The following is a 25856-nucleotide window of genomic DNA, read 5'->3' on the forward strand; positions in this document are numbered from 1 at the left end:
AGACTTCCAGGGTCACATAGCCTTCAGTCATAAGTGAGGGTTTCAAAGACTTCTTCCTGAATGACCTTAGGGAATAGATTTCAGAACCTCCTGCTGCATATAAAGAAGTAATCATTAGTTTTGGTAATGTTAAAGCTTATTAGGTGACTTAGACCCAGAATTTCAATTTTGTGTAAGAAATAGAAAATAAAACATGATTCTAAGCATTTTTTAATACAAATTGTAAGCGGTTTCAATGCAAATTTGTGTTTGTTTTGCAACATGCCCTAGTACAGAGGTGGGCAAACTATGGCCTGGGGGCCACATTCGACCCTCCAGTCTGTTGAATCCGGCCCTTGAGTTCCCGCTGAGGAGCGGGGTCTGGGGCTTGCTCTGCTCCCGCGCTCCAGCCGGGGAGCGGGGTCAGAGGCCTCTCCGCTCGCGTATGTTGAGACTCCTGGAAAGAACAGCATGCCCCCTCTCTGCTGGCTCCTATGTTTAGGGATAGTCAGGGGGCTCCGTACACAGCCCCCATCCCAATCACCACCCCTGCAGCTCTCATTGGCCAGGAACTGTGGCTAATGGGAACTCCAGGGGCGGTGCCTGCAGATGGGGTAGCGCGCCGAGCCGCCTGGCCGCACCTCCACATAGGAGCCGGAGTGGGGACATGACACTGCTTCCAAGAGCTGCTTGTGGTAAGCGCCACCTGGAGCCTGCACCCCTGACCCCCTCCCGTGCCCCAAACCCCTGTCCCAGCCCAGAGCCCCCTTCCACACCCTGAACTCCTCATTTCTGGCCTAACCCCAGAGCCCACAGCCAGAGCCCTCACCCCCTCCTGCACCCCATCTTCAATTTTGTGAGCATTCATGGCCCACCATACAATTTCCATACTCAGGCCAAAAAGTTTGCCCACACTTGCCCTAGTAGAATTTGTGACCTTATCCTAACACCAGGAAATGAAACGGACTAGAAAGAAAAGTGAAATTTATTCAGCTTGGACAAAGACAATAATCAAATTTAGGATAGGAAATAACTAGGGCTGTCGATTAATCACAGTTAACTCATGTGATTAAAAAAAATTAATCGCTATTAATTGCAGTTTTAATCGCACTGTTAAGCAATAGAATACCAAGTCAAATTTATTAAATATTTTTGGATGTTTTTCTACATTTTCAAATATATTGATTTCAATTACAACACAGAATAGAAAGTGTACAGTGCTCTCTTTATATTATTTTTTTATTACAAATATTTGCACTTCAAAAAAGATTAAAGAAATAGTATTTTTCAATTCATCTCATACAAGTCCTGCAGTGCAATCTCTGTATTGTGAAAGTGCAACTTACAAATGTAGATTTTTTTTTTGTTACATAACTGCACTCAAAACCAAAACAATATAAAACTTTAAAGCCTACAAGTCCACTCAGTCCTACTTCTTGTTCAGCCAATTGCGAAGACAAACAAGTTTGTTTACATTTACAGGACATAATGCTGCCTGCCTTTTATTTACAATGTCATCTGAAAGTGAGAGCAGCTGTTCACATGGGACTTTTGTAGCCGGCATTGCAAGTCATTTCTGTGCTAGATATGCTAAACATTCATATGCCCCTTCATGCTTCGGCCACCATTCCAGAGGACATGCTTCCATGCTGATCACACTTATTAAAAAATAATGCATTCTTTAAATTTGTGACTGAACTCTTTGGGGGAGATTCTGCCATATATTTCATGTTATAGCAGTCTCGGATGATGACCCAGCACATGTTTGTTTTAAGAACACTTTCACTGCAGATCTGACAAAACGCAAAGAAGGAACCAATGTGAGATTTCTAAAGATAGCTATGACACTTGTCCCAAGGTTTAAGAATCTGAAGTGCCTTCCAAAGTCTGAGGAGGGACGAGGTGTGGAGCTTGCTTTCAGAAGTCTTAAAAGAGCAACACTCTGATTTGGAAACTACAGAACCCGAACCACCAAAAAAGAAAATCAACCTTCTGCTGTTGGCATCTGACTCAGATGATGAAAATTAACATGCGTCGGTCCGTACTGCTTTGGATCGTTAATTGAACAGAACCTGTCATCAGCATGGAGGCATGTCCTCTGAAATGGTTGTTGAATCATGAAGGGACATATGAATCTTTAGGGCATTTGGCTTGTAAATATCTTGTGACGCCAGCTACAACAGTGCCATGAGAATGCCTGTTCTCGCTTTCAGGAGACATTGTAAACAAGAAGTGGGCAGCATTATCTCCTGCAAATGTAAACAAACTTGTTTGTCTGAGTGATTGGTTGAAGTAGGTCTGAGTGGACTTGTAGGCTCTAAAGTTTTACATTGTTTTATTTTTGAATGCAGGGTTTTTTACATAATTCTACATCTGTAAATTCAACTTTCATGATAAAGAGATTGCACTAAATGACTAGCAATGGGGGAATTGAAAATACTATTTCTTTTGTTTTTTACAGTGCAAGTATTTGTAATAAAAAATAAATATAAACTGAGCACAGTAGACTTTGTATTTTGTGTTCTAAGTGAAATCAATATATTTGAAAATGTAGAAAACATCCAAAATATTTAAATAAATGGTATTCTATTATTGTTTAACAGTGCGATTGTGATTAATTTTTTTAATCTCTTGACAGCCCTATAAATAACCAGTATAAATGGTAAAAAGTAAATTAGATTTCCCAAATGTTATTTTGAATAATCTAGATTCCTAGTAATAGGGAAGTAATTTGAGTTTACTTTTTTTCTGATTCATATATCATCACAAGGCATAAAAATTCTGCGGCCAATTACTTTAGTCTAACTAAAGTCACTGGGCTCAACATAGGGGTACCTGGATGCAATCTGATATCTTGTGATCCACAGAAAGATGAGCTAGTGGTTCTTTCTGACTTCATGAAACATAGCTTGATTTTTCAAGTAACAAGTTGAGCTCATGACTCAGCTCGTAAGGGGTGATAAAGTCAAATGAGTAGGTCATTGGGAAAGAGTAAATACGAAACCATATGATGTTGTGTTTAGAGCCACTGACCAGAACCACCACACTGTGTTTGAGGCGTGTGGTCTGGTGGACTGAGCACTGGACTGGGCCTCAGGACATCTGGGTTCTGTGCCCGCTCAGTCAATGGCCTTCCCCTGGACGTTGTGCAAACCACTTCTGCTTTCTCCCCTTGCCTACCCTTTGCTTGTCTTGTCTGCTTACGTGGTAAGTTCTCTGGGGGCAGGTGCTGTCTTTTACTGTGTTTATGCAGCTCCTAGTACACTGGGGGCTTGATCTCAGCTGGGGTTTCTAGACACTTCTGTAATATACATCATTAATTCAACACCGTTGCTCTGCAATAAGGAGAGCCTGGGTGGAAGATTCAGGACCCTATTTTTCATTATAGATTTATTTCCTGGTCACCAGTAATGATATTTCCAGCCACAGAGCTCATATTAACAGGACATTTTATTTTTAGCCATTTTCATGCTTGCTGAGAATAAATATTTGTGTATGTTGAGAGCTATGGATAGCATGGCATTATGAAAATATTGTTGTGAGGATTGTGCTTGCAGGTCTCCAGTAGGAGAGAGATGTATTTTGGCTTGCAATTCAGGTAGAAATCCAGGGTGAAATCCTGGTCCTGTTGAAATCAAAGGGAGTTTTGCCACTGACTTGAGTGGAGTTAAGATTTCAGCCAGCCAGCTAGGTCTTATGTTCCTTTTGCACCCAGCCCTCCCATTGAAGGAATGCAGGGTTGGGCCCATGGGAGAAGGAGCACAATATTTAACAAATATAACAATGAGCTAAAATAGAGAGAAATTATCTTAAATCTCTTGTGGAGACAGATTTGACATAATGTCTGGCCCCACTAATCCTTGAACGCTGATCTAAGTTTTCAACAGTTAACTACTGTCCCTGTTTCTTTGTGACATTTGTGGGCTGTAAAGAGAAACTTCTGTATGTGTTATGGGCATGATCCAAACCCCAGTGAAATCACTGGAAAGGTGAATATGGGATGGTGCAAGATGTACTGGGCACATCATTATGGAAGAAATGTAATCCTCTGGGTTTGCTTCACATAGCTGCCTCTTTATCATAACAGAGAACCAGTGAGCATAGCTCAGCTGAGAATGCATCCCAAATCACGTTCCCTAGGGTTCTTCATGGCTAATCCCTCATCTATTGATCTGGATACAAATGTTCCATCATTTAGAAGTGCCTCTTTTACAGGCTTCTTATGTTAATTAAAGTCTGTTTCAGCTCAGAAGCTGGATTTCCCTTTCTCAGATCATGGAATCCAAACCAATGAAAGAAGAACTCATTTTCTGAAATATGAAGCACAGTTTTCAATTGTTTGAAGGACTGACTCCCTCCCCGGCCCCTCCCCTGGAAAAAAATACTGAGCTGATGAAATCAGGCTGCAGAGAATCTCCAAGCGCTCCTAGTTAGACCTGTGTCCCAAATGAAGAATGAGAAGCAGAGGCAAGAGCTCCAGAACTTCATCAGCCATTGCTGGCCCCACTTCTCCTGAGCTTGGCATAGGGGTATCCAGCTGTACAGAGTCAGGAAGCTGGCTATGACTGTCCTGGCTCGGGTGGATTCCAAGTAAATCCAAAAGGTCATGATGGGTTCCCCAAAGGTAAGGCCTGAAGCTGTAGTTTGAGCGGCTAGGGGATCAGGCCCCCAAAAGGGAACATCCGTCTCATACACCATAGTTCCTCATTTAATACAGTTGCCTGTTGGGAAGCCTACCTCTGGCATACGCCTTGGAAAGTTCACCTTAGTGCACAGTTCTGCTGTGTCACGTGATTGGGGTTTGTTTGTGAGGTTCCCTGTTTATTTTGTATCCATGATGCTAGCATCTTGCAAGCATATTATATTCTGAGGTCAGGCTAGGTCCTTTTCTCTTTGCACTTCATCTCTAGTTATAAAGGCACTTGATAAAGGCCAGATGCTACCCTTGGTCAGGCCTGTACCCACTCTTGTTTTAAAAGTGAGCCCTTACTGTAGTGGTTCTCAACTGTGGCCCGAGGGCCACTTGCAGCCCAATGAGCACACAGCGGTGGCCCATGTGACCTCCTCAGGGCTATAAAGGTAGTATACGTGTTGTTTGGATGCAGCCCACATAACACTTAGAGAGCTGCATATGCGGCCCACAGTGGTAAATAGTTTGAGACCCACTGCCTTACTGGTACCAGCACAGCCCCACTGCGTCTGCACCCGATTCACTGATTAGAACTGAGTGATCCGTTTTGTGGATGATGCACAAGCTGGACTAGAATCAGGCTCACAGACCCATAGCTGCGTTAGGACCGTCAGAACTCAAAAAGCAGCAAAAGCTTATTTATGTCACTGGAGCCAGTGTGTCTGACTCTCAGTGCACACCAGAAGCTCTGTTCAGCCAGATGGTGTCATTTTACATCATCACTTTGCAGAGTGCCGCTGCACTTCATGCAAACGGTTCAGTGTTCTCCTGGTAAATACACTCTCGTCAAGCCCTGGATTTCACTCCTTCCTTCAGTTGTCTGCTGTGACCTTCTGCAGACAGCGCCTTCCACACAGAGATTTTCCTGCTTCCCTAAACCCAAACGCCTTTCATTTCTGAGTGTGAGGTACAATGCTACCTCTTCCTCTGTTTGATTTATTTTACAGCACAGGGGATTATTGTGCTGGCGGGATCTATAGAGCCAGGTAGTCCTTTTTATCCCCCACTCCCCTTTCCTGGGAGTCCTGAAGCTGCAGGATAGAAATGAAAAGCAATGCTTACCACCCTGGGCATCCTAGAGTGACTAAGGTGCATCTGAAGAATTTAATGAGTGTTACAGACTACAAGCCTAAAATTCAGCCCTGTTTGTGCTGAGATTCTAAGAGCTGCCTGGATGTGACAGGACAGAGTCACTCATCTCACACAACATCTCAAGAGATGTCAAGCCACAGGACTGAATAGCAGAGCCTTTAACCAGCCAGGTTTCAGAGTAACAGCCGTGATAGTCTGTATTCGCAAAAAGAAAAGGAGTACTTGTGGCACCTTAGAGACTAACCAATTTATTTGAGCATAAGCTTTCGTGAGCTACAGCTCACTTCATCGGATGCATACTGTGGAAAGTGTAGAAGATCTTTTTATACACACAAAGCATGAAAAAATACTTCCCCACACCCCACTCTCCTGCTGGTAATAACCCATCCAAAGTGATCACTCTCCTTACAATGTGTATGATAATTAAGTTGGGCCATTTCCAGCACAAATCCAGGTTTTCTCACCCCCCGCCCCCCACACACAAACCCACTCTCCTGCTGGTAATAGCTTATCGAAAGTGACCACTCTCCTTACAATGTGTATGATAATCAAGGTGGGCCATTTCCAGCACAAATCCAGGGTTTAACAAGAACGTCGGGGGGGGGGGGGTAGGAGAAAACAAGGGGAAATAGGTTACCTTGCATAATGACTTAGCCACTCCCAGTCTCTATTCAAGCCTAATGGTCCAACTTAATTATCATACACATTGTAAGGAGAGTGATCACCTTGGATGGGCTATTACCAGCAGGAGAGTGGGGTGCGGGGAGGTATTTTTTCATGCTTTGTGTGTATAAAAAGATCTTCTACACTTTCCACAGCATGCTTCTGATGAAGTGAGCTGTAGCTCACGAAAGCTTATGCTCAAATAAATTGGTTAGTCTCTAAGGTGCCACAAGTACTCCTTTTCTTTTAACCAGCCAGTAAGTCAGCTTGCTACAGAGGGATAACGGAAGCGTGTTTCGTGCTTCCAGAACCCCTATGGGTCTTGGAGTAGCAGGGATTTATTTTTTAAATCTTGGGAGGGCTAAATGTCCAGTAAGGATCTTGCTGCTCACGAAGAGGCAGCTATATTCTGTAGGGGAAGATCTACTGTCTTCCCATGCCTGACAGCTGAGTGCCCAGACTATGCCCTGGAGGAGCAGTCTTCAAAGCCCCACAGTTCTAAACACCCAGTCAACTTAAAAAATTCAACCTTGACCTTTGGCTAGCTGAGCAGCCGGCAGCATGGGTAGCACGTGAGGATCAGGAGGATGCAACCCATGACCACCCTGATCCTCCTTTAGACCTATAAGGGCAGGTTCAGCCTCTGATATAGCCTGTCCTAATTTGTGCCTCCTCCTGCCCACAGCCTGTAGGGGATTTGCAGCAGCCCCCGGTCTGTCTCCCGAAACACCCATCTGCTGAAGACACCCTGTGCCCGTGCTGTTTGAGTTGTTATACCTGTCCCTTTGCACTGGTGTAGATGGTCACAGGGCAACACGGAGTCTGGCCCAGAGAACAGGCGTACCTGATTGGTTCCTTGGTCTCCAGGTCACCCGCTCCAGGGGCCCATCGGCTGCTAGGTATGGTTGTTGTTTTTTACATCAGTGCCCAGTGGCTGTGAAAGGCCATCATTCTGGTCAGGTGGCACCAGGCTCTGCTTTGGCACTGGTGTAGTTGCCCACATGAGGCGCCGGGCCGTGCTGAATGAGGCCCCTGATGTGCATTGAAGCCTTGACTTGGATTCTGCAGGGAGTGAGTTGTTGGTGCTCTGCACAGCCATCCAGGCAGGTTGGGTTCACTTTTCAGTCCTGGCCCCTCTCTCTGGGTCAGCAGGGGCCAGGAGAAGGGCAAAGGCAGCACAGCCAGCCCTTGAGGGGGGGTGGAGCTAGAGGTTGCAGAACAAACCCAGTGGACATCTACAGGGAATGAAGTGAGACTGAGGCCACAGGAAGGAACTGTCACAGGTCTAACCAATGCCTGCCTTTGATGGTCTAACGCCTGTCTTTGTGTCCCACTGTTGCTAGGTGACGATGGAGGTCAGTGGTCTCCCGGTGGAGTTGTGGCGCCTGATTTTATCCTACTTGCGTCTGCCCGACCTTGGCCGCTGCAGTCTAGTTTGCCGAGCTTGGTGCGAGCTGATCCTCAGTTTGGATAACACCCGATGGCGCCAGCTGTGCCTTGGCTGCATTGAATGCAGACACCCGAACTGGCCCAACCAGCCTGATGTGGAGCCCCAGTCCTGGCGGGAAGCCTTCAAACAGCACTACGTCGCCTCAAAAACCTGGACCAAAAATGCCCAGGACTTCGAGTCCTCCAACTGCTTCTACTTGTTCCGAAGGAAGAAGGACCGCCATGTCCTCCGCGTTGGGCAGGGCTGCGAGTTCGATACCCTCCGAGCCGCCTTGGCCTCGGCCGACGTCTACGACCGGATCGTGCTGCTGCCGGGGGTATACGAAGAGCAGAGCGAGATCATCCTCAAGGTGCCAGTGGAGATCGTGGGGCAGGGGAAGCTAGGAGATGTGGCCCTGCTGGTCAGCATTGATCAGCACTGCCCAACCACTCGCCTGTGCAACGTGGTCTTTATGCCAGCCTGGTTCACCCCCGTTGTGTACAAGGTGGGTCTGAAACTCTCACAATGGGTGTTGTTAGGGCGTTCGAGATGGCCCTGGCTGGAGATGGGACATGGGGGGGTGTGGGGGTGGGACGATGCTCTGAGGCGGCACTGAGCATTCTCTTCTTTGGCCGGCTGGTTCTTGCTCTCGTGCTCAGGGTCTAACTGGTCGCCATATGTGGGGTTGGGAAGGAATTTCCTGCCGGGTCGGGACCTGGAAGGGTTTTTGCCTTCCTTTGCAGCTTGGAGTGTAGGGCATCTGGGTGTATCTCAGTAAATCAGTTCCCTGCCATTGCAGGGCTTTGGGCGCCGGTGCACCTCAGTCCCTCCTGTTCTCTGCCTGTGGCTCACAGTAGTTTAGTCTCCTGAGGGCTGTAATACTTTGATCTAATTCTGGTTGTTGGATTTAGTGTGCGGGTGCTGGGTGGTATTTGTGGCCTGTGAGATGCAGGTCAGACTGGTCCCTATGACATGTCTTCCTGGAGGATGCACACACATGATATCATTCATGCTCTTTTTTAGTAATGTTACCAAGGCTTGGAGAAGTCAGGACTCCTGAATTCTCTTTTTGGCATGGTAGCTGTTTGACCTTGCCCATGTCACCTTGAGGCCTGGTCCAGACATTTGTACACCCTGAAGCCAATCGGGCTACTCGAGGCGCAGCCATGGGAGTAAAAGTTTGAAAATCTGACCTCTTGCCTCTAGAGCTTTGCCTCTGTTGAGCTGTCTGTAAAATGGAAACTTACCTTACAGGAGTAGTAGAACTCTGTTATTTTTAGAAATAATTTAATTATCTACTTCATTTAACTTAATTGTTTTTAAAATGCTCAGAGGAAAAGTGCTATACAAGTATTAAAAGGAAAAACTGTCAGGGTAAAAAAAAAAATCGTATTTAATAAACAATAGATTTCCTGCTCTGTGTTTGTTTAGATTATTGAAACACAGATTAATTTACTCTTCACTGTTGCATGCTGTTTAGTGACGTTGTACATTTCTCTCAGCCCCCACAATGAAAGTAGATACATTTCCCTTTCATTGATCGTCAGTTTTGCTTTCTGGATCATAATCAGCTCAAAGCTTCAGCATTTGGGTTGCAGCCAGTGAATGGGGAATGTTTCCTTCCAAATAAGCCCATTTCCCATTGGTGTTTTTATTTTAAAAAGAAGATGGAGCCATGAATTGAGCTTAGATTTTGCAAAAGCTTTTACCAAATAATTTGTTTAGCCTGAAATTGACTTGACAGTGTGTGACGATGTGACGCAGCAGGGAGGGGGGAGTGTTGACCTGGGAATGTGCCCTGGGGACGGGAGACCTGAGAGCCTGTCACCTGAGCCAGGAGGGGGAGGGGGAGGTGACACCTCTGCCCAGGAATGTGGACGGAGGCTGCAGCAGGGAACCTGCTCGGTGGGTTTAGTTTCAGTTTGGGGCTGGGTGGAGGAACACAGGGAACCCCAGGGCTGGGGTCTAAGCTCCCTGCTCCCCCAGAAGGACTTCACTGAGGGGTCCTGGGTGTACCCACAAGCTCTGTTTTGGACTGTGTTCCTGTTGTCCAATAAACCTTCTGTTTTACTGGCTGGCTGAGAGTCTCAGTGAATCCCAGGAAGAGGGGTGCAGGGCCTGGACTCCCCCACACTCCGTGACAACTGGTGGGAGCGGTGGGATCTACTGCACCCCGTGAACGGCGCTTCCTGCAGTAAGTGACTGGGGAACAGTAAAACGAAGGGGGATTGACGGGGACCAGGCGTGCTGAAGATTCAGAGAGAGACGGTTTCAGGGGGCGGTTAACCCCTGGGAGTGTGTGACCAGAGAGAAGGACTTTTGCAGTAACAGGGTCCCCCGGGGGATTGCAGCGAGCGGTCCCAGGGGCGGAGGAGTCTGCAGCTCAACCCTGGCAAAGAGGTGGTGACCTCAAGAAGGACTGGCACACTAGGGGCTTTTCCTGGAAACCGTGGACAGCTGCCCGGCCTGCGAGTGGCCAGCCGGGAGATGTACGCTAAACGCCTTAAGAGCGACCTGGTGGAGCTGTGCAGGCAGAGGGGGCTGCGCGTCGGGAGGTCCACCAAGGAACAGCTGATTGCCCAGCTGGAGGAGAGGGATCGCTTGGATGACCCGATCCCTGTCCCTGAGGGAAGCCGCCCGGCGGACGCAGTGTGGGCCCTGGGGCCTGACCAGGCTGGGAGGGGTCAGACTGCTGCCCAGGACACCCCGAGACCCTTCCTACCTATGCCTGGGGGAGGGGTTGTGGGAAGCCCAGCGAATACCGAGGGCCCCCTGACCCCAGCAGCCAGCAGGGGATCCTCCCAGCGGAGCTCCCCATCCCTGGAGCGGATGCGGCTGGAATGGGAGAGGGAGAGGAAAATGAGGGAGCTGGAGGATCATGAAAAACAACGTCAACATGAGGAGAAACAACGTCAACATGAGCAGGAGGAGAAGGAGAGGGAGCGTCAGGAGAAGGAGAGGGAACGTCAACATGAGCAGCAGGAGAAGGAGAAACAAAGACAGCATGAACTGGAGCTGGCCAGGCTGAGGAGCAGTGGGGCCCCGGCTGCGGTGAGTGAGGGGGGACCCAAGACTGCAAGGAGCTTTGATAAGTGCTTCCTGGCCCAGCGGAAGGAGGGGGAGGACATAGATAGCTTCCTGACGGCCTTTGAGAATGCCTGCGAGCTGCACAGGGTTGACCCTGCAGACAGGCTCCAGTTCCTCACCCCCTTACTGGACCCCAAAGCCGTGGAGGTCTACAGCCGGATGACAGGGGCAGAGGCAGGGGACTATGAACTGTTCAAACAGGCCCTGCTCCGTGAGTTTGGGCTGACCCCCGAGATGTACCGGAGAAGGTTCCGGAGTCAGCGTAAAACGCCTGAGGTCACCTACCTACAACTGGTCAACAGGATGCAGGGATATGCCCGCAAGTGGACAGCGGGGGCCCAAACTAAAGAGGACCTGCTTGACCTGTTTGTACTGGAGCACCTGTATGAACAGTGCCCTTCCGACCTGAGGCTGTGGCTGGTGGACAAAAAGCTCGCGAAACCCCAGCATGCAGGGCAGCTGGCCGACGAGTTTGTGAACAGTCGGTCAGGGGGTAGCCGGGAGGAGTCCCAAAAGAACAGGCCCCCCCGATGCAGAGAGAGAGTCACCATGGGGCCTCCCAGCGGGGAAATAGGGAGAACCCCCTCCAAAGGGGAATGCCTGGTGTCGGGCCCCTCCGACCCGTTCGAGGGGACCAACGTGACCTGAGCTGCTATCACTGTGGCCAGAGAGGCCACGTACGGGCCCAGTGCCCCGGGCTCCGGGACACACTGAGCAGACCCAACCTACCCAGGGTTAACTGGGTAGGGACTCAGCTGGACGAGGGGCAGGCGACCCAGGAAAGGGGGGCTACCAGTTTGCCACCTGCTCAGGAGGGAAGAGTACCCCCAGCCAGCCCCGCCAGAGGGCTGGAGGCTCTGGACTCAGGGTGCTCGGTTTACAGGGTGGGTGCGGGGCTGTCCCTCCGGAGAGAGTGCCTTGTTCCCCTGGAGGTGGATGGGAGGAAGGTCAATGGATACTGGGATACGGGCGCGGAGGTGACGCTGGCCCGGCCCGAGGTGGTGGCCCCAGATCGGGTGGTGCCCAACACCTACCTGACCCTGACGGGGGTGGGCGGGACCCCATTTAAGGTGCCCGTGGCAAGGGTACACCTGAAATGGGGGACCAAGGAGGGCCCCAAGGATGTGGGGGTACACCACCATTTGCCCACTGAAGTTTTGATGGGGGGAGACCTAGAGGACTGGCCAAGCGACCCCCAGACCGCCCTGGTTGTGACCCGTAGCCAGAGCCGGCGAGGGGCACTGCGACCTGACCCTGGGGAGGGTACCACACTGGAGGCGCGAGACCCTACTCGGGTGGGGAGGGAGCGCCGAGGGGCACGGCTCAGAGAGGCTGCGGCCTCAGACCTGGCCACGGAGGGGGAACCGGGCCCCATCCCTTCCCCAGCCGCTGAGTTCCAGGCCGAGTTGAGGAAAGATCCCTCCTTGCAGAAGCTCAGGGACCTGGCCGACCTCAGTGAGGGACGGACCATGAGGAGAGGCTGCCAGGAGAGGTTCCTGTGGGAGAAGGGGTTCCTGTACCGAGAATGGGCTCCCCCAGGGGAAGGGGAGTCCTGTGGGGTCAGGAGGCAGCTGGTGGTCCCCCAGAAGTACCGCCGCAAGCTCCTGTCCCTGGCCCATGACATCCCCCTCGCAGGGCACCAGGGAATCCGGCGCACCCGGCAGAGGTTGCTACAGAACTTTTACTGGCCCGGGGTCTTTACCACCGTCCGGCAGTATTGCCGATCCTGTGACCCCTGTCAGAGGGTGGGGAAGGCCCGGGACAAGGGGAAAGCGGCGTTGAGACCTTTGCCCATCATAGAGGAGCCTTTCCAGAAGGTGGCCATGGACATCGTGGGGCCTCTCAGCAAGACGACCCGGTCGGGGAAGAAATACATTCTGGTGGTGGTAGATTTCGCCACCCGCTACCCCGAGGCAGTGCCCTTAGCTTCCATTGAAGCAGACACCGTGGCAGATGCGCTCCTGACCATTTTCAGCCGAGTGGGGTTCCCCAGGGAAGTCTTGACAGACCAAGGCTCCAACTTCATGTCGGCCCTGCTCCGGTGCTTGTGGGAGAAATGTGGGGTCCGGCATGACTGGGCCTCAGCGTATCACCCCCAGTCCAATGGGCTGGTGGAGAGGTTTAACGGGACGCTAAAGATGATGCTGAAAACCTTTATGAACCAGCACCCGCAGGATTGGGACAAGTACTTACCTCACCTGCTGTTCGCGTACAGGGAGGTGCCCCAGGAGTCTACCGGATTTTCGCCTTTTGAACTGTTATATGGAAGGAGGGTGAGGGGCCCCCTGGACCTGATGAGAGACGAGTGGGAGGGGAAGGCCACTCCCGATGGAGAGTCAGTGGTGGAGTATGTCCTGACCTTCCGAGAGAGACTGGCTGAACTCATGGGCCTGGCCAGGGAGAATCTGGCCAGAGCCCAGAGGAAGCAGAAGGTCTGGTATGACCGCACGGCGCGGGCCCGTGCCTACGCCACCGGGGATCAGGTGATGGTTCTCATCCCCGTGAGAAAGAACAAACTACAGGCCGCCTGGGAGGGCCCGTTCAAGGTCGTCAAGCAGCTCAATGAGGTAAACTATGTGGTGGAGCTGTCGAACCGGGCCCACCACCGCCGGGTGTACCATGTGAATATGATGAAGCCATATTATGCCAGGGGGAATGTGGTGTTAGCTGTGTGTGGTCAGTGGGAGGAGCAGGGAGATGACCCTTTAGTAGATCTATTCCCTGGGACCAGAGCTGGTTCCCCCCCTGGAAACAATCCCCCTCTCGGATCAGCTCACCCCTGCCCAGCAAGCTGGGGTCAGGGGGGTGCTGCATCCGTACCGACAGCTGTTTTCCAACCAGCCTGGACGCACTAATCTGACTGTCCACTGGGTGCAGACAGGGTCGCACCCGCCGATAAGATGCTCCCCCTTCCGAGTCACGGGGAAAACTGCTCAGGACCTGGAAAGAGAGGTCCGGGACATGCTGGCTTTGGGGGTGATCCAGCCATCGGCCAGCCCTTGGGCCTCGCCGGTGGTGCTGGTCCCCAAAAAGGATGGGTCAGTCCGGTTCTGTGTGGACTATCGGAAGCTCAATGCCATCACTGTATCGGATGCCTACCCCATGCCCAGGCCGGACGAGCTCCTAGACAAGCTGGGAGGAGCTCGGTACCTTACCACCATGGACCTTACAAAGGGCTACTGGCAAGTGCCGCTGGATGCAGATGCCCGGCTGAAATCGGCCTTTATCACCCCTCTGGGGCTCTATAGTTTCTGACCCTGCCTTTCGGCCTCAAGGGAGCGCCGGCCACCTTCCAGCGCCTGGTGGACCAGCTCCTGAGGGGGATGGAGAGTTTTGCCGTGGCGTATATTGACGACATCTGTGTCTTTAGCCAGACCTGGGAGGACCACGTGTCCCAGGTTAGACAAGTGCTGGACCGACTCCAGGGGGCTGGGCTGACTGTCAAAGCGGAGAAGTGCAAGGTGGGGATGGCTGAAGTATCTTACCTGGGCCATCGGGTGGGGAGCGGCCGCCTAAAGCCGGAACCGGCCAAGGTGGAGGTGATCAGAGACTGGCCCGCTCCCCACACCAAAAAGCAGGTCCAAGCCTTTATTGGGATGGCAGGATACTACTGAAGATTTGTGCCCCACTTTAGCGCCATAGCCACCCCCATCACTGAGCTATGCAAGAAGGGGAAGCCAGACAAGGTGGTCTGGACCGAGCAGTGCCAGGAGGCTTTCCGGGCGCTGAAGGAGGCTCTGGTCAGTGGCCCAGTTCTAGCAAACCCAGACTTTGACAAGCCCTTTGTGGTGTTCACCGACGCCTCCGACACGGGACTGGGGGCGGTGTTAATGCAGGAGGATGAAAAGGGGGAGAGACACCCCATCGTGTACCTGAGCAAGAAGTTGCTACCCCGGGAGCAACACTACGCGGCCATCGAGAAGGAGTGCCTGGCCATGGTGTGGGCCCTCAAGAAACTAGAGCCCTATCTCTTCGGGCGACACTTCACCGTGTACACCGACCACTCTCCCCTGACCTGGCTGCACCAGATGAAAGGAGCCAACGCCAAGCTCCTGAGGTGGAGCCTGCTCCTGCAGGATTACGACATGGACGTGGTCCATGTGAAGGGAAGTGCCAACCTGATAGCGGATGCGCTGTCCCGGAGAGGGGGCCCCGAACTTCCCCAGGTCACTGGTCACAGTGACCCCGCTCAATTCAGTCTCGAAGGGGGGAGAGATGTGACGATGTGACGCAGCAGGGAGGGGAGAGTGTTGACCTGGGAATGTGCCCTGGGGACGGGAGACCTGAGAGCCTGTCACCTGAGCCAGGAGGGGGAGGGGGAGGTGACACCTCTGCCCAGGAATGTGGACGGAGGCTGCAGCAGGGAACCTGCTCGGTGGGTTTAGTTTCAGTTTGGGGCTGGGTGGAGGAACACAGGGAACCCCAGGGCTGGGGTCTATGCTCCCTGCTCCCCCAGAAGGACTTCACTGAGGGGTCCTGGGTGTACCCACAAGCTCTGTTTTGGACTGTGTTCCTGTTGTCCAATAAACCTTCTGTTTTACTGGCTGGCTGAGAGTCTCAGTGAATCCCAGGAAGAGGGGTGCAGGGCCTGGACTCCCCCACACTCCGTGACACAGTGTCCCTTTTAAGTAGCTTTAAAAAAAGAGGAAGGGTAAAGATGTAGGTGTTAGATGCACGATCTAGCTGATCTCTCACTAAAATATTGCAATGTTCTTCATTTGTTTATCTTAGCGCTTTGATTTGAAAGTCTGCTCCTTTACCCTGGGAATGTGCAATGTGTGGCTGACGAAGAAAAGGTCAGGTATAAAAATTGGAGAGTTGTGCAAAATGATTCCTGTGGCCTGGGAGCTCCTGTCCCCAGTCACTGATTGTATCTTCTTATCGAAATCTCTCCCACTGTTTGGGGACCACTGTACCAGACCCCTGTGGGTCATGGCTCATGTATGTTGTCAGTGCAAGGTGGGGACACTGACACTGCGTGTCTCATACTTGTGGGGATAATCAGGAGGTGCTATAAAGCTCTCTGTAGGAGAGTCCTGTCTTTTCTCACCACAAGGTATATAAAGATTACTGAGGCTGATCTCCAAGGCTTTCTGCACACAGGCTGTGCTGGTTTGTGTCACAAAGCCTCCCGAGCCATGGAAGGGACAGCTGACGACATGACAGATGTCAGCAATCCAGCGCCACGTTCACATGGACAACAGTGAAGAGTGAATGAAGTTTCCAGTGCTAAGGCAAATCTCCCTGCCTAACGCTGACCCATAGATGTGTGAGAGAAACATTTAACTTCCTTGCAGAATGCTTGGAACCTGGCATACAACAGATGGAGCATGTGTGATAGTATGTAGAGCAGATGCTGTATACGCTCCTGGTACATTCATAAATATTAAGGCAAGAAGAGGCCATTAGGATGTCTAGTCCAACCTCCTCTATATCACTGGCTATTACATTTCACCCGCTTACGCCTGTACTGAGCCCAACAACTTGTGTAAAAAAGGCTGACAACAACTAAAACTGCCAGGGGTAGGGACCAACTCATAGTAGATGGATGTTGCTCAGTTCAATGGTCACAACAGGTCATGTTGAGCCACCTAGTTGATGGGATGTGGCAGCTGGAGCATGCCACGCTATCTAGCATCATAAAGGTAACTGATCGAGATTGGGGCAGTTAAATGCATGGACTCTTGGTGCAGAAGCCAATGGGTTTCAGTTACCCATGACACATGCCAGTTCCTTGTGCCACTAGATGTGTGTGTTTTGGAGGGGGAATGGTTTGAGAAGTGGAATGGGACATAATGGTATCCCCAGGAATGTGAGTTATTTTTGTATTTATTTTGTCTCATGATCATTCTTCTCCAGACAACCTCTGGCCACGTCCAGTTCGACAACTGCAACTTTGAGAATGGGCAGCTGCAGATCCACGCCCCGGGGACATGCCAGGTGAAGTTCTGCACCTTCAATCAGTCCAGCATCCATTTCCACAGCGTGGCCCTTGGGGTCCTGGAAAACTGTGAGTTCACTGGCAGCGAAAACGCCTCTGTCACCATAGAGGGCATCCCTTCCTCTGAGAGGAACTGGGCCTGCAAGCACCTAACCACACTGGCCAAGTCCCACTGCATGTTGTTACAGGCGTCAGACCCTGCGCTTTGCAACGCATCGAAGCGGGGCGGCTGGGGCAGTCCGCTAGCGAGGAACTTAAGGACCTGTGAGATCGTGGTGGGTGGGGACCAAAATGATTTACTTCCTGCTTCCAAGACTCAGCTGGTGCTTGAAAAAGCAGGTGAGAGAGAGGCTGAAGTCAATGGCAAACTTTATACAGCAAAGGAGGGGGAAGCCATGACTCTGGAGACAGACTCTAGTGATGGTGAGCTGAGCACGAGCAGCGAGAATGAGGAAGATGACCGGTCGATGTACAAACTGTCCTATCGGGCCCACAGTCTGAGCCACATGCTGGCCCACGTGATCCACAGCAGGCCGCAAACCAATGGGCTCACCGCCCTGCAGAGGGACCTGGAGCTCAAAACTCTGCAGCAGGAGCTGCAGAGGGACAAGGAGGCCCAGTCTCTTGCCAGCTCTCTGCAAGGATGCCTCATTCGGAAGTGCCTGTTCAGGGATGGGAAAGGTGGGGTCTTTGTCTGCTCGCAAGGGCGAGCCAAGCTGGAAGGGAGCGTCTTCAGGGAGCTGACCTATGCCGTGCGGTGCATACAGAACAGCAAGGTGCTGTACAGGCTGGTAATGAAACCCTCCCACCCGCCTGGGGATTCAGTCGGCAGAGCCTACAGGCCACATTGTTAACCAGCCTCATTCTTTGCACCTGCACTTAAAGTGTGGGTGCAAATGAAAGCACTTAGATGTCTGCTTGATTGTACCTTCAGATCAAGTCGTTAGACATCCAAGTGCTGTCAGGTCTGGAGGCATCTGACTCTCCCTGCAAAGTTAGAGGCTCGATGGAGACCCCTTTAAAAGTGTGGTGCTATCAGTCAGCATTTCCAAGTACATCTGTGAACATGCTGAACGTGCCAAGGGGCCACCCGGTTAGCAGTGTAGGAACACAGGAATTGCCAGACTGGATCAGAGTGTGGTCCGTCTAGCCCAGTGTCCCACCGCTGACAACAGCCGGTACCACCTGCTTCAGAGGAATGTGCAAGAAACTCTGCAGTAGGTAGCGAGGAAGTAACCTGCTCAAAGAGACAGTTCCTTCCTAACCTCCGATAGCTGGAGGCTGAAGCATAAAGGCCTTTATCAGCATAGATTTGTAAAGTGGCCCTGTGCTCTATGCATACTAAAGAGTTCAGAATGTGGAAAAATTAATATCCCTTCAGAAAGGATGTAGGAAATGAAATTCACCAAACCCCCCCCCACAAACCAATTCAGACTATCAGAAAATACTTCCTGACAGTGAGCTCTCGTGGAGGGATACTGGTGTAAAGGAGTGAAGGATCAGGTCTTGGTTTAGTATACGGGGAGTATAAGATTTCTGATGCGCTTAACTATTCATGTCCTTGCTCTCAAGTGCCTGGTTCTGTCCCTGTTCGCACTTAGCAACCGTAACTGGTTTTCTCAAATGAAATGCGTTTGCCATGGCACCTGTGACTAGTTTTGAGTCCTAACTGTTCCACCAAAAGCTGACCTGAAGCTAAATGGTCAAGATGATTGTAGCGCTGTAGACACCATGTGGAACAGGTGCTTATCCCTACAGCAGCACGCAGGAGAGGTGAATGTCTGAGAGGTAGCCCTCAGCTCTTGGCAGTTCGCAATTTTGGGCAGGAACAAGAGGTCTCCCACACAGTGGGGTGGTGACACGCATGTTGTTTAGGCCACAGGCTTGGAAACGTTTGTTTCTTAGCAATAAGGACGTGGAAAGGGCACATGAACTGAACTGAACCGTAGCATTAAACACTCAGAGGAGGGCTACTGCAAGCTGATTGGCTGCACTAGTGAGTGAGGCACTAGGTGGGAGATTACATTCATTATATAACGATGCTTCCCAGATGAAATGCTTTGCAATGGCACCTGGCAGTGTCCTCATCCTCCCTTCCAAGTCATTAATTCCATCCATCTGCTTATAGGGAAAGAGATTTTAGTTAGTTTTTAAGGCAACAGCTAGTTCTAACACCTACCCCCTTCACCACAAACACATCGTAATCCTGGTAGATCCTAAACAAGTGATCTTACAAATTAGGAATGGGAAGGATCATTTATGCCACTTAGAGCATTCTCCAGCCAGGACAGCAGCATATGCTCTAGTGCTGTGCTCAGCCGTGTGTTAAACGTCTTTCACGTTATCGCTTCCATTACTTGAAGTCTGATAGATTAGTATCAAAACATGGGAGATTTGCATGAGAAACAAATCTCTGTATGCAAATGGCGAATGTGTATCAGGGCCTTATCCAAAGGCAATTACAGCCTGTGAAGACTTTCCACAGACTTGAGAGGGCTTTGGTTCGGGTCCTGGTGTAGTAACTTGGGCTTAGTGAAGCAAACACTTACACAGCACATAACTGTGCTAACGCAAGTAGCCCCATTGGGGCAGGGAATGGAAACAGGAAGGATGGAAATACCTAGGCTGGAGGTGGAACTGTTGTGGTGAAAACTGGCCAGAATTTAGCATTTGGGTTAACACCCCTTGTGACACTTTCTCGCAGTGCCCAGGACTGAGGGGCAGGTTTGCTGAGTTGGAAAATGAAGGGGAGAGGCAGGCAGTAACAGAAGGGAAGACTGGCTGGTTCTGCAAGACAAGGGGAAGAGTCAATGGAGTTCAGAGCCTCTGGAGGACAGAGGATGACTCTCAGAAGTTTGCAAGTGAGAACAGAAGACAAGAGGACTTGCAGTCAGAAAAAACAGAAGGTGGAAGGCTGGAGAATCGCACCATCACCAGGAAGAGGCAGGTCCATTGGATTGCGGATTCCCTGCGATGAAGAACAGACAGGCCTGTCCCCAGAGCTGATGCGGAGAACAGAAGGGTGCGCCTGTAACCCACACACCTTCTGGGCATGGTGCTCTGTCCCATCTAGCGGCACTGAGACCACTTAAAGAGAGAGATAGCTAAGGCTGTAGAGCAGACTCATTTTAACAGCCAGTTGGCTTTTCGCTCATGCAGTAGAAGCTCATGCACTAAGCTCTGGAGGCCCCGGGTTCAATCCCACCTGCCGACGACCGGGAAGCTAAGATATGGGATGTGGACCTGAGGCTGAAGAGGATCCTAATGGGAGCTGGAAAGAATCCACTGAGTGTCCTTCATGCAGGAACAAATGATGCTGCGATGCTTCAAGGGAGACTCTGCCAGGCTGGGGAAGATGCTTAAAGAAATGGAGGCTGAGATGATCTTCAGTGGGATTCTACCTGTCCCTGGGGGAGGAGAACGAAGGCGAGACAAGATGATGAAGATCAACAGATGGCTCAGGCAGTGGTTCCATAGGGAGGGCTTTGGGATGTTTGACTACTGGGAGGCATTCATGGGCAGGGGACCGTTCTCATGGGATGGACTCCCCCTGAGTAGGGAGGGAAATAGACTTCGAGGATGGAGGGTGGCACAACTGATTAAACTAGGAATTCAGGGGAGATGGTTGGGAGATGCTCCTCTCATCTCCACGCCTGAGTCTAATATTGAGCAGGAAGAAAATCAAGTGAAAGAGGACACGGCGATGCAGAAAGGAACAGAGGGTAGGAGAATGGACATCAAGAGGAAAGATAGTGCCAGTAGCACTGACAGTAACAGTCAGATAGGCGATACTGGCAGTAGGATTACTCTGTCTAATCGGGTGAGGAATCTGGGCAAAGCCAAGCACAAATAACTAAGATGTGTGTACACCAATGTGAGGGGTGTTGGTAACAAAATGCAGGAACTAGAACTACTGGTGCAAGAAGTGAGAGCAGATATTATAGGGATAACATAAATATGGTGGAATAGTTGTCATGACTGGAGTGCAGGTATTGAAGGGTATGTGCTGTTTAGGAAAGACAGAAATAAAGGTGGTGGAGTAGCATTGTATATTAATGATGAGGTAGTTAGAAGTTATGGAATGGATAAAACTGAATCTGTTTGGGTCAGAATCACTTTGGGGAGGAAAGGTAACAGAGGCTCCTCTGGGAGAGTGCTTGGGGTCTGCTATAGACTCCCAGGATCTGATTTGGATATGGATAGAGATCTCTTTAAAATATTTGTAATGAAATAAGCACTACTGGGAATTGTGTGATTATGGGGGACTTTAATTTCCCAGATATAGATGGGAGGACAAGTGCTACTAAGTATGGTAGGGCCCAGACTTTTTCAGTTATGATCCCTGAGAGATTTCTTCACCAAATAGTTGCCAAACCGACAAGAGGTGATGCCATTTTAGAGTTTGTGTTGGTAAGTAGCGAGGACCTCATAGAAGAATTGGTTGTAGGGGACAACATTGGTTCGAGTGATTGCATTAATTCAGTTTAAACTAAATGGAAGGATCAACAAAAATAGGTCTGCAACTTGATTTCAAAGGGAAAACTTTATAAAATTAGGGGAATTAGGGAAGTGGACTGGACTAATGAACTCAAGGATCTCAATATGGAGGAGGCTTGGAATTAGTTTCTGCAATTTTAACTTAAAGTATCTAAAGCCTGCATCCCAAGCAAGGGGAAAAAAATCAGAGGGAAGGGTTGCAGACCAAACTGGATGAACAAGCATCAAAGACAGGTGATTAAGAGAAAGCAGAATGCCTACAAGGAATGGAAGATGGGTTGGATCAGCAAGGGAAGCTACCTCTGGGAGGTGAGACTGCGTAGGGAAAAAGTGAGAACTGCCAAAAGCCAAGTGGAATTGGACCTTGCAAAGGGAATTAAAACCAATAGTAAAAGGTTTTATAGCCATATAAATAAAAAGAAAATAAGGAAAGAGGAAGTGGGACTATTAAACCCGAGGATTGGGTGGAGATTAAAGATAATCGAGGCATAGCCCAACACCTAACCAAATATTTTTCCTCAGTTTTTAATAAGGATAATGAGGTGCTTGGACAGTGGCTAATGGGAACAAGGATGTGGAAATAGAAATTATTACATTTGAGGTGGAAGCCAAACTCAAGCAGTTTAATGGAACCAAATCAGGGACTCCAGAAAATCTCCATCCAAGACTATTAAAGGAATGGGCATATGAAATTGCAAGCCCAATAGCAAGGATTTTTAATGAATCTGTACTCTCAGATGACTGGGAAATTGTTAATATAGTACCTATATTTAAGAAATGGGGAGGGGGGAAGTGATCTGGAAAAGTTTGACTTCAATTGTATGCAAGGTCTTAGAACAAATTTTGAAAGAGAGAGTAGTTAAGGACATAGAGGTAAATGGTAATTGGGATAAAATACAACATGGTTTTACAAAAGGTAGGTCGTGTCGGACCAACCTGATCTCGGTCTTTGAGACTATCCCAGTTTTTTAGACAAAGGAAATGCAGTAGCTTTAATCTACTGGGATGTCAGGAAAACATCTGATACAATTCCACATGGGAAATTATTTAGTTGGAGAAGATGGGGGTTAATATGCAAATTGAAAGGTGGATAAGGAATTGGTTGAAGGGGAGACAACAGTGGGTCACACTGAAAAGTGAACTTCCAGGCTAGATGGAGGTTACTAGTGGAGATCCTCAAGGATTGGTCTAGGGACCAATTTTCATTTTCATTCATAACCTTGGCACAAAAAGTGGGAGTGTGCTAATAAAATCTGCAGGTGATACAAAGTTGGGACATATTGCCAATATGGATGTCAGCTCCCTAATGCTTCCAGCCTTTCAGACACTCATGCTGTCTTCTGAGGGCTGTGCCAGCCTCAGCTCTGCTTTGCCAGCTGTACCCCAGTCCACAAACTCCTTCGAAGCAGCCTCCAGTAGTGTCCAGCCCTTGTCACTGGACACTCACAGCAATTACCAGGGAAGGTGTCCCCAGAAAGACAACACCCCCACAAGCTTATTTGATTCAGCTGAGTATCAGTCCCAGTGTAACACCACAGCACTGCAATCTATTGATTGTGAAAACACATCTTGCCCTTTGTTACTAAGTATGTGTTTTTTAAGAGACAGTGAGCAAGGATAAGAACAGTTTACAAAGAAAACAAAAGGTCTAACATGCTTCTTACAGTCTGAACTTAACAGGCTAAAATCCTTGTCTCACCTAAAGCACTAGCGTCCATGCCTAGGATCCTGCTTTGAAGAATGAAAACAGCGCTGTCCTTTGTGCTGCCTCAGTGAAGGATGACAAAATGTCATTTTGCTTCTCCGTACATTTCCAAACTCTGTGTCCACTCCCTCCACCTCTCCCCCAAAAGGCAGGATGACCCTTGTGGTTCCCTTCCTGGGGTGCTGGCTCCAAGGTGTCTTCCCCTCCTCCTGCACTAATTTGCTCTTGTGGATTTCTTCTTGGCCTGGCATCTGAGACCATTCACTTCCAGTTCATTTTCTGAGCTTGATTTGAATTGATTGCCTAATCCCCATTCAGTTTGCTGTGTCCTGTCATTGCTCTTGGAGAGAACGTGCGAGGCTAGAAATTAGCCTGTTTGGCTCCACAGGGCTGGCTATTTGAAGTGGATGAAATCTTTTAGCTTTAGAACTCGGAAGCTGTACAATAAAATCCCTGCCCCGTTTCCTCTTATTACAGAGCTACAATGACATGATTCTTATCTAAAACAGCTTCCCTCTTATCCCCATTGGAGCAGCTGGGCCATGTTGTTTGCAGCTGAGAGCGTTATATCACAGCTCCAGCAGGCCCCAGCCATACACACACAAAGAGGTATTAGTAACAATAACGGCCTGATTTAAGGCAGGGAAACTCAGAGTTCAGACTGAAGATGCTTCTTTACAGTTTGTGCTTCATTCATGCCTCTGTGAAGGTTGCGGGAAGGAAACTGGCTGTGTATAGGGAGGGGACAATGGGCCTCGCCCTTGCTCTCGGTTTGATGGTGTTTGCAAACCAGGGAGCATGCCCTGTGGTACTGGGGGAATCTGGCCAGATTCGCTGCTGGAGTAAGTGGGTGCAGCTCCATTGTGCTCAGTGGAGTCTTCTCCCATTTCCAGTGGCAGAGAATTTACCCAGTGGATTGAGGCCTGGGAGAGTCACCCTAGTGCAAAGGGAGATCCTGTGGTGGGACAGTCGCTCCTGTGCCACTCCCCTCTCTGTCGTAATGGGCGTGGCTGGAGGAAAGGGGCAGGCCAGCAACACTCCCCACTATCCCAGCTGCAGTTTTGCCACTGCAGACTGTTAGCGGCTGATGTAAATTAGAGCATCCTCTGAGTGAGAACCAGCTGTGCATCCAGCGGCCCCGAATCAGGGGAGTGCGGCGCTGAGCCGGAGGAAAGCTATGGCACGCGAGCCTCCTGACACAGGTGCAGGCCCAGGCCAGCTGAGCTCTTCTGTGGCACCTGGCACTAGACAGGGCTTTTTCTGATGCCAGAATGGAAACTGGATTAGCAGTTCTTACTGCGGGCTCTGCTTAGCATAAATTCCCCACTTGAAAGCAAAGACTCTCCAAGCTAAGGCTGCCCACTCTGTTATCAGTGCACTTTACAGTACCTGGTTATTATTCCGTGCTGCATTGTAGGCAATACTGAAGTGCTAGGGAGGAGTGAGGAGCGAAGTATCATCCGTACCTTGTCCTTGTCCTTTGTTGGATTAATGATGATTTCTCTGCTGTCCATCACTATAGCATGGATGAACCAAGGGCCTGATCCAGTGGCCACTGGTGTCCGTGGGATCAGCTCCGCTGACTCTAATGGGCGTCGGATCAGAGCCCAGCCCAGCAAAGCCCTTGAACAAGATGCGCAACTTTCAGGAGTGCCCGTGCTTAGCTCACAGGATAAGTCTCCCTGTTACCACTGCTCCGCTGAGCAGGGCTTGGCATTCCACGGTGAACTTGCCCTCCCCACCAGGACAGTGGGAAGTGACTAGTCTTGCCTGCCTAGCTCCACGTTTAATTAACAGATTGAATTAAGCACCTTTTTGGAACAAGCAAATAAAGGAAGTGTAATTTAATTACCTTCTGATCCATGTTGTTTATTGAAATGGGAATAAGTGAAAGCAATTTGTAGATTATTTCTCTCTCGTAAACAGACATGGTGCTAGGGGTTCATTTGACTGGAAAGAATTAAATACCATAACTGCAGGAGTATTTAACTACTTGTTTGCTTAAATAAAAGAATGCAGCGATTAAAAGGTAATCCGCCTTAATTTTGCTGGGCTGATTCCGCATCTAGATACCAGGTGTTCTGCCTTCTGTGTCCTCTTGTTTAGTAGGTGTACTTTCACAGCATGCAAATAGTGCATTTGCTGGGCCAAATTCAGGACGGGTGTAAGCAGGCACTGCTCTATTAGTGGAGGGGTGCCCGCTTTTACCAAGTCTGGATTTGGGTCTCTAACTTCAGGGTAGCTCTAATAGCAGGGAAGTGTGCAAGCATGTTGTAAGTTCTGCTTTGTAACCTGACTTCGGAATCACCTCGCTCTGGGTGAGAAGCAGCTGACGAAAGCTCGGTGAATGACTCCCTGGTTTGCTGAGCTGTGTTTGTCTGCGTCTCATGAGATCGGTTACCATAGTGTGGCTCTGCTGTAGCTAACAATATCCAACATGTGGTTAAAGTCCATGAAATGTTATCTGGAGCATTAAGCACACACTAGAGGAAGGGCGCGGATGAGAAATACTAGTGAAAACATAGAGCACGTTGTATTCAAGGCTAGTCACCCCTGCTCTGATTTGGCACAATGGAGGACTCTGACCCTAGTGCTTCTCCTGCTCCATCAGCACCTCTCAGCCTTGAAGACTGGAGCCCCCAAGAAGCCTCCAGATGAATAGAGTCACGAAGCCGGCACAGGAGAGCCAAGGTTCCAACATCATGACCTTTGTGCAGGTCACCTCGCCTTGATGCACCATCTCCAGGGAGACCTTGGTCAGGATTGCTTTGTG

At 49.8% G+C, this 25856-nt stretch overlaps 1 protein-coding gene across 2 annotated transcripts in view; it reads left to right on the forward strand.

The window, feature by feature from the left end:
- The window catches only part of FBXO10 (F-box protein 10), a 73956-nt gene that overhangs the window by 6678 nt on the left and 41422 nt on the right, over positions 1 to 25856 (forward strand). Inside the window, exons 2-3 of one of the 2 annotated variants that reach the window (XM_074953559.1) lie at positions 7768 to 8358; positions 16800 to 17672. In XM_074953559.1, the coding sequence (XP_074809660.1) occupies positions 7774 to 8358; positions 16800 to 17672 (1458 nt within the window). In that variant the 5' untranslated portion in view covers positions 7768 to 7773. The remainder of the gene's footprint in view (positions 1 to 7767; positions 8359 to 16799; positions 17673 to 25856) is intronic. The other variant, XM_074953560.1, reaches the window with a different exon arrangement.

The sequence above is a fragment of the Natator depressus genome, chromosome 5 (genome assembly GCF_965152275.1).
Source record: "Natator depressus isolate rNatDep1 chromosome 5, rNatDep2.hap1, whole genome shotgun sequence".
In the NCBI taxonomy this organism is placed as follows: domain Eukaryota; kingdom Metazoa; phylum Chordata; order Testudines; family Cheloniidae; genus Natator; species Natator depressus.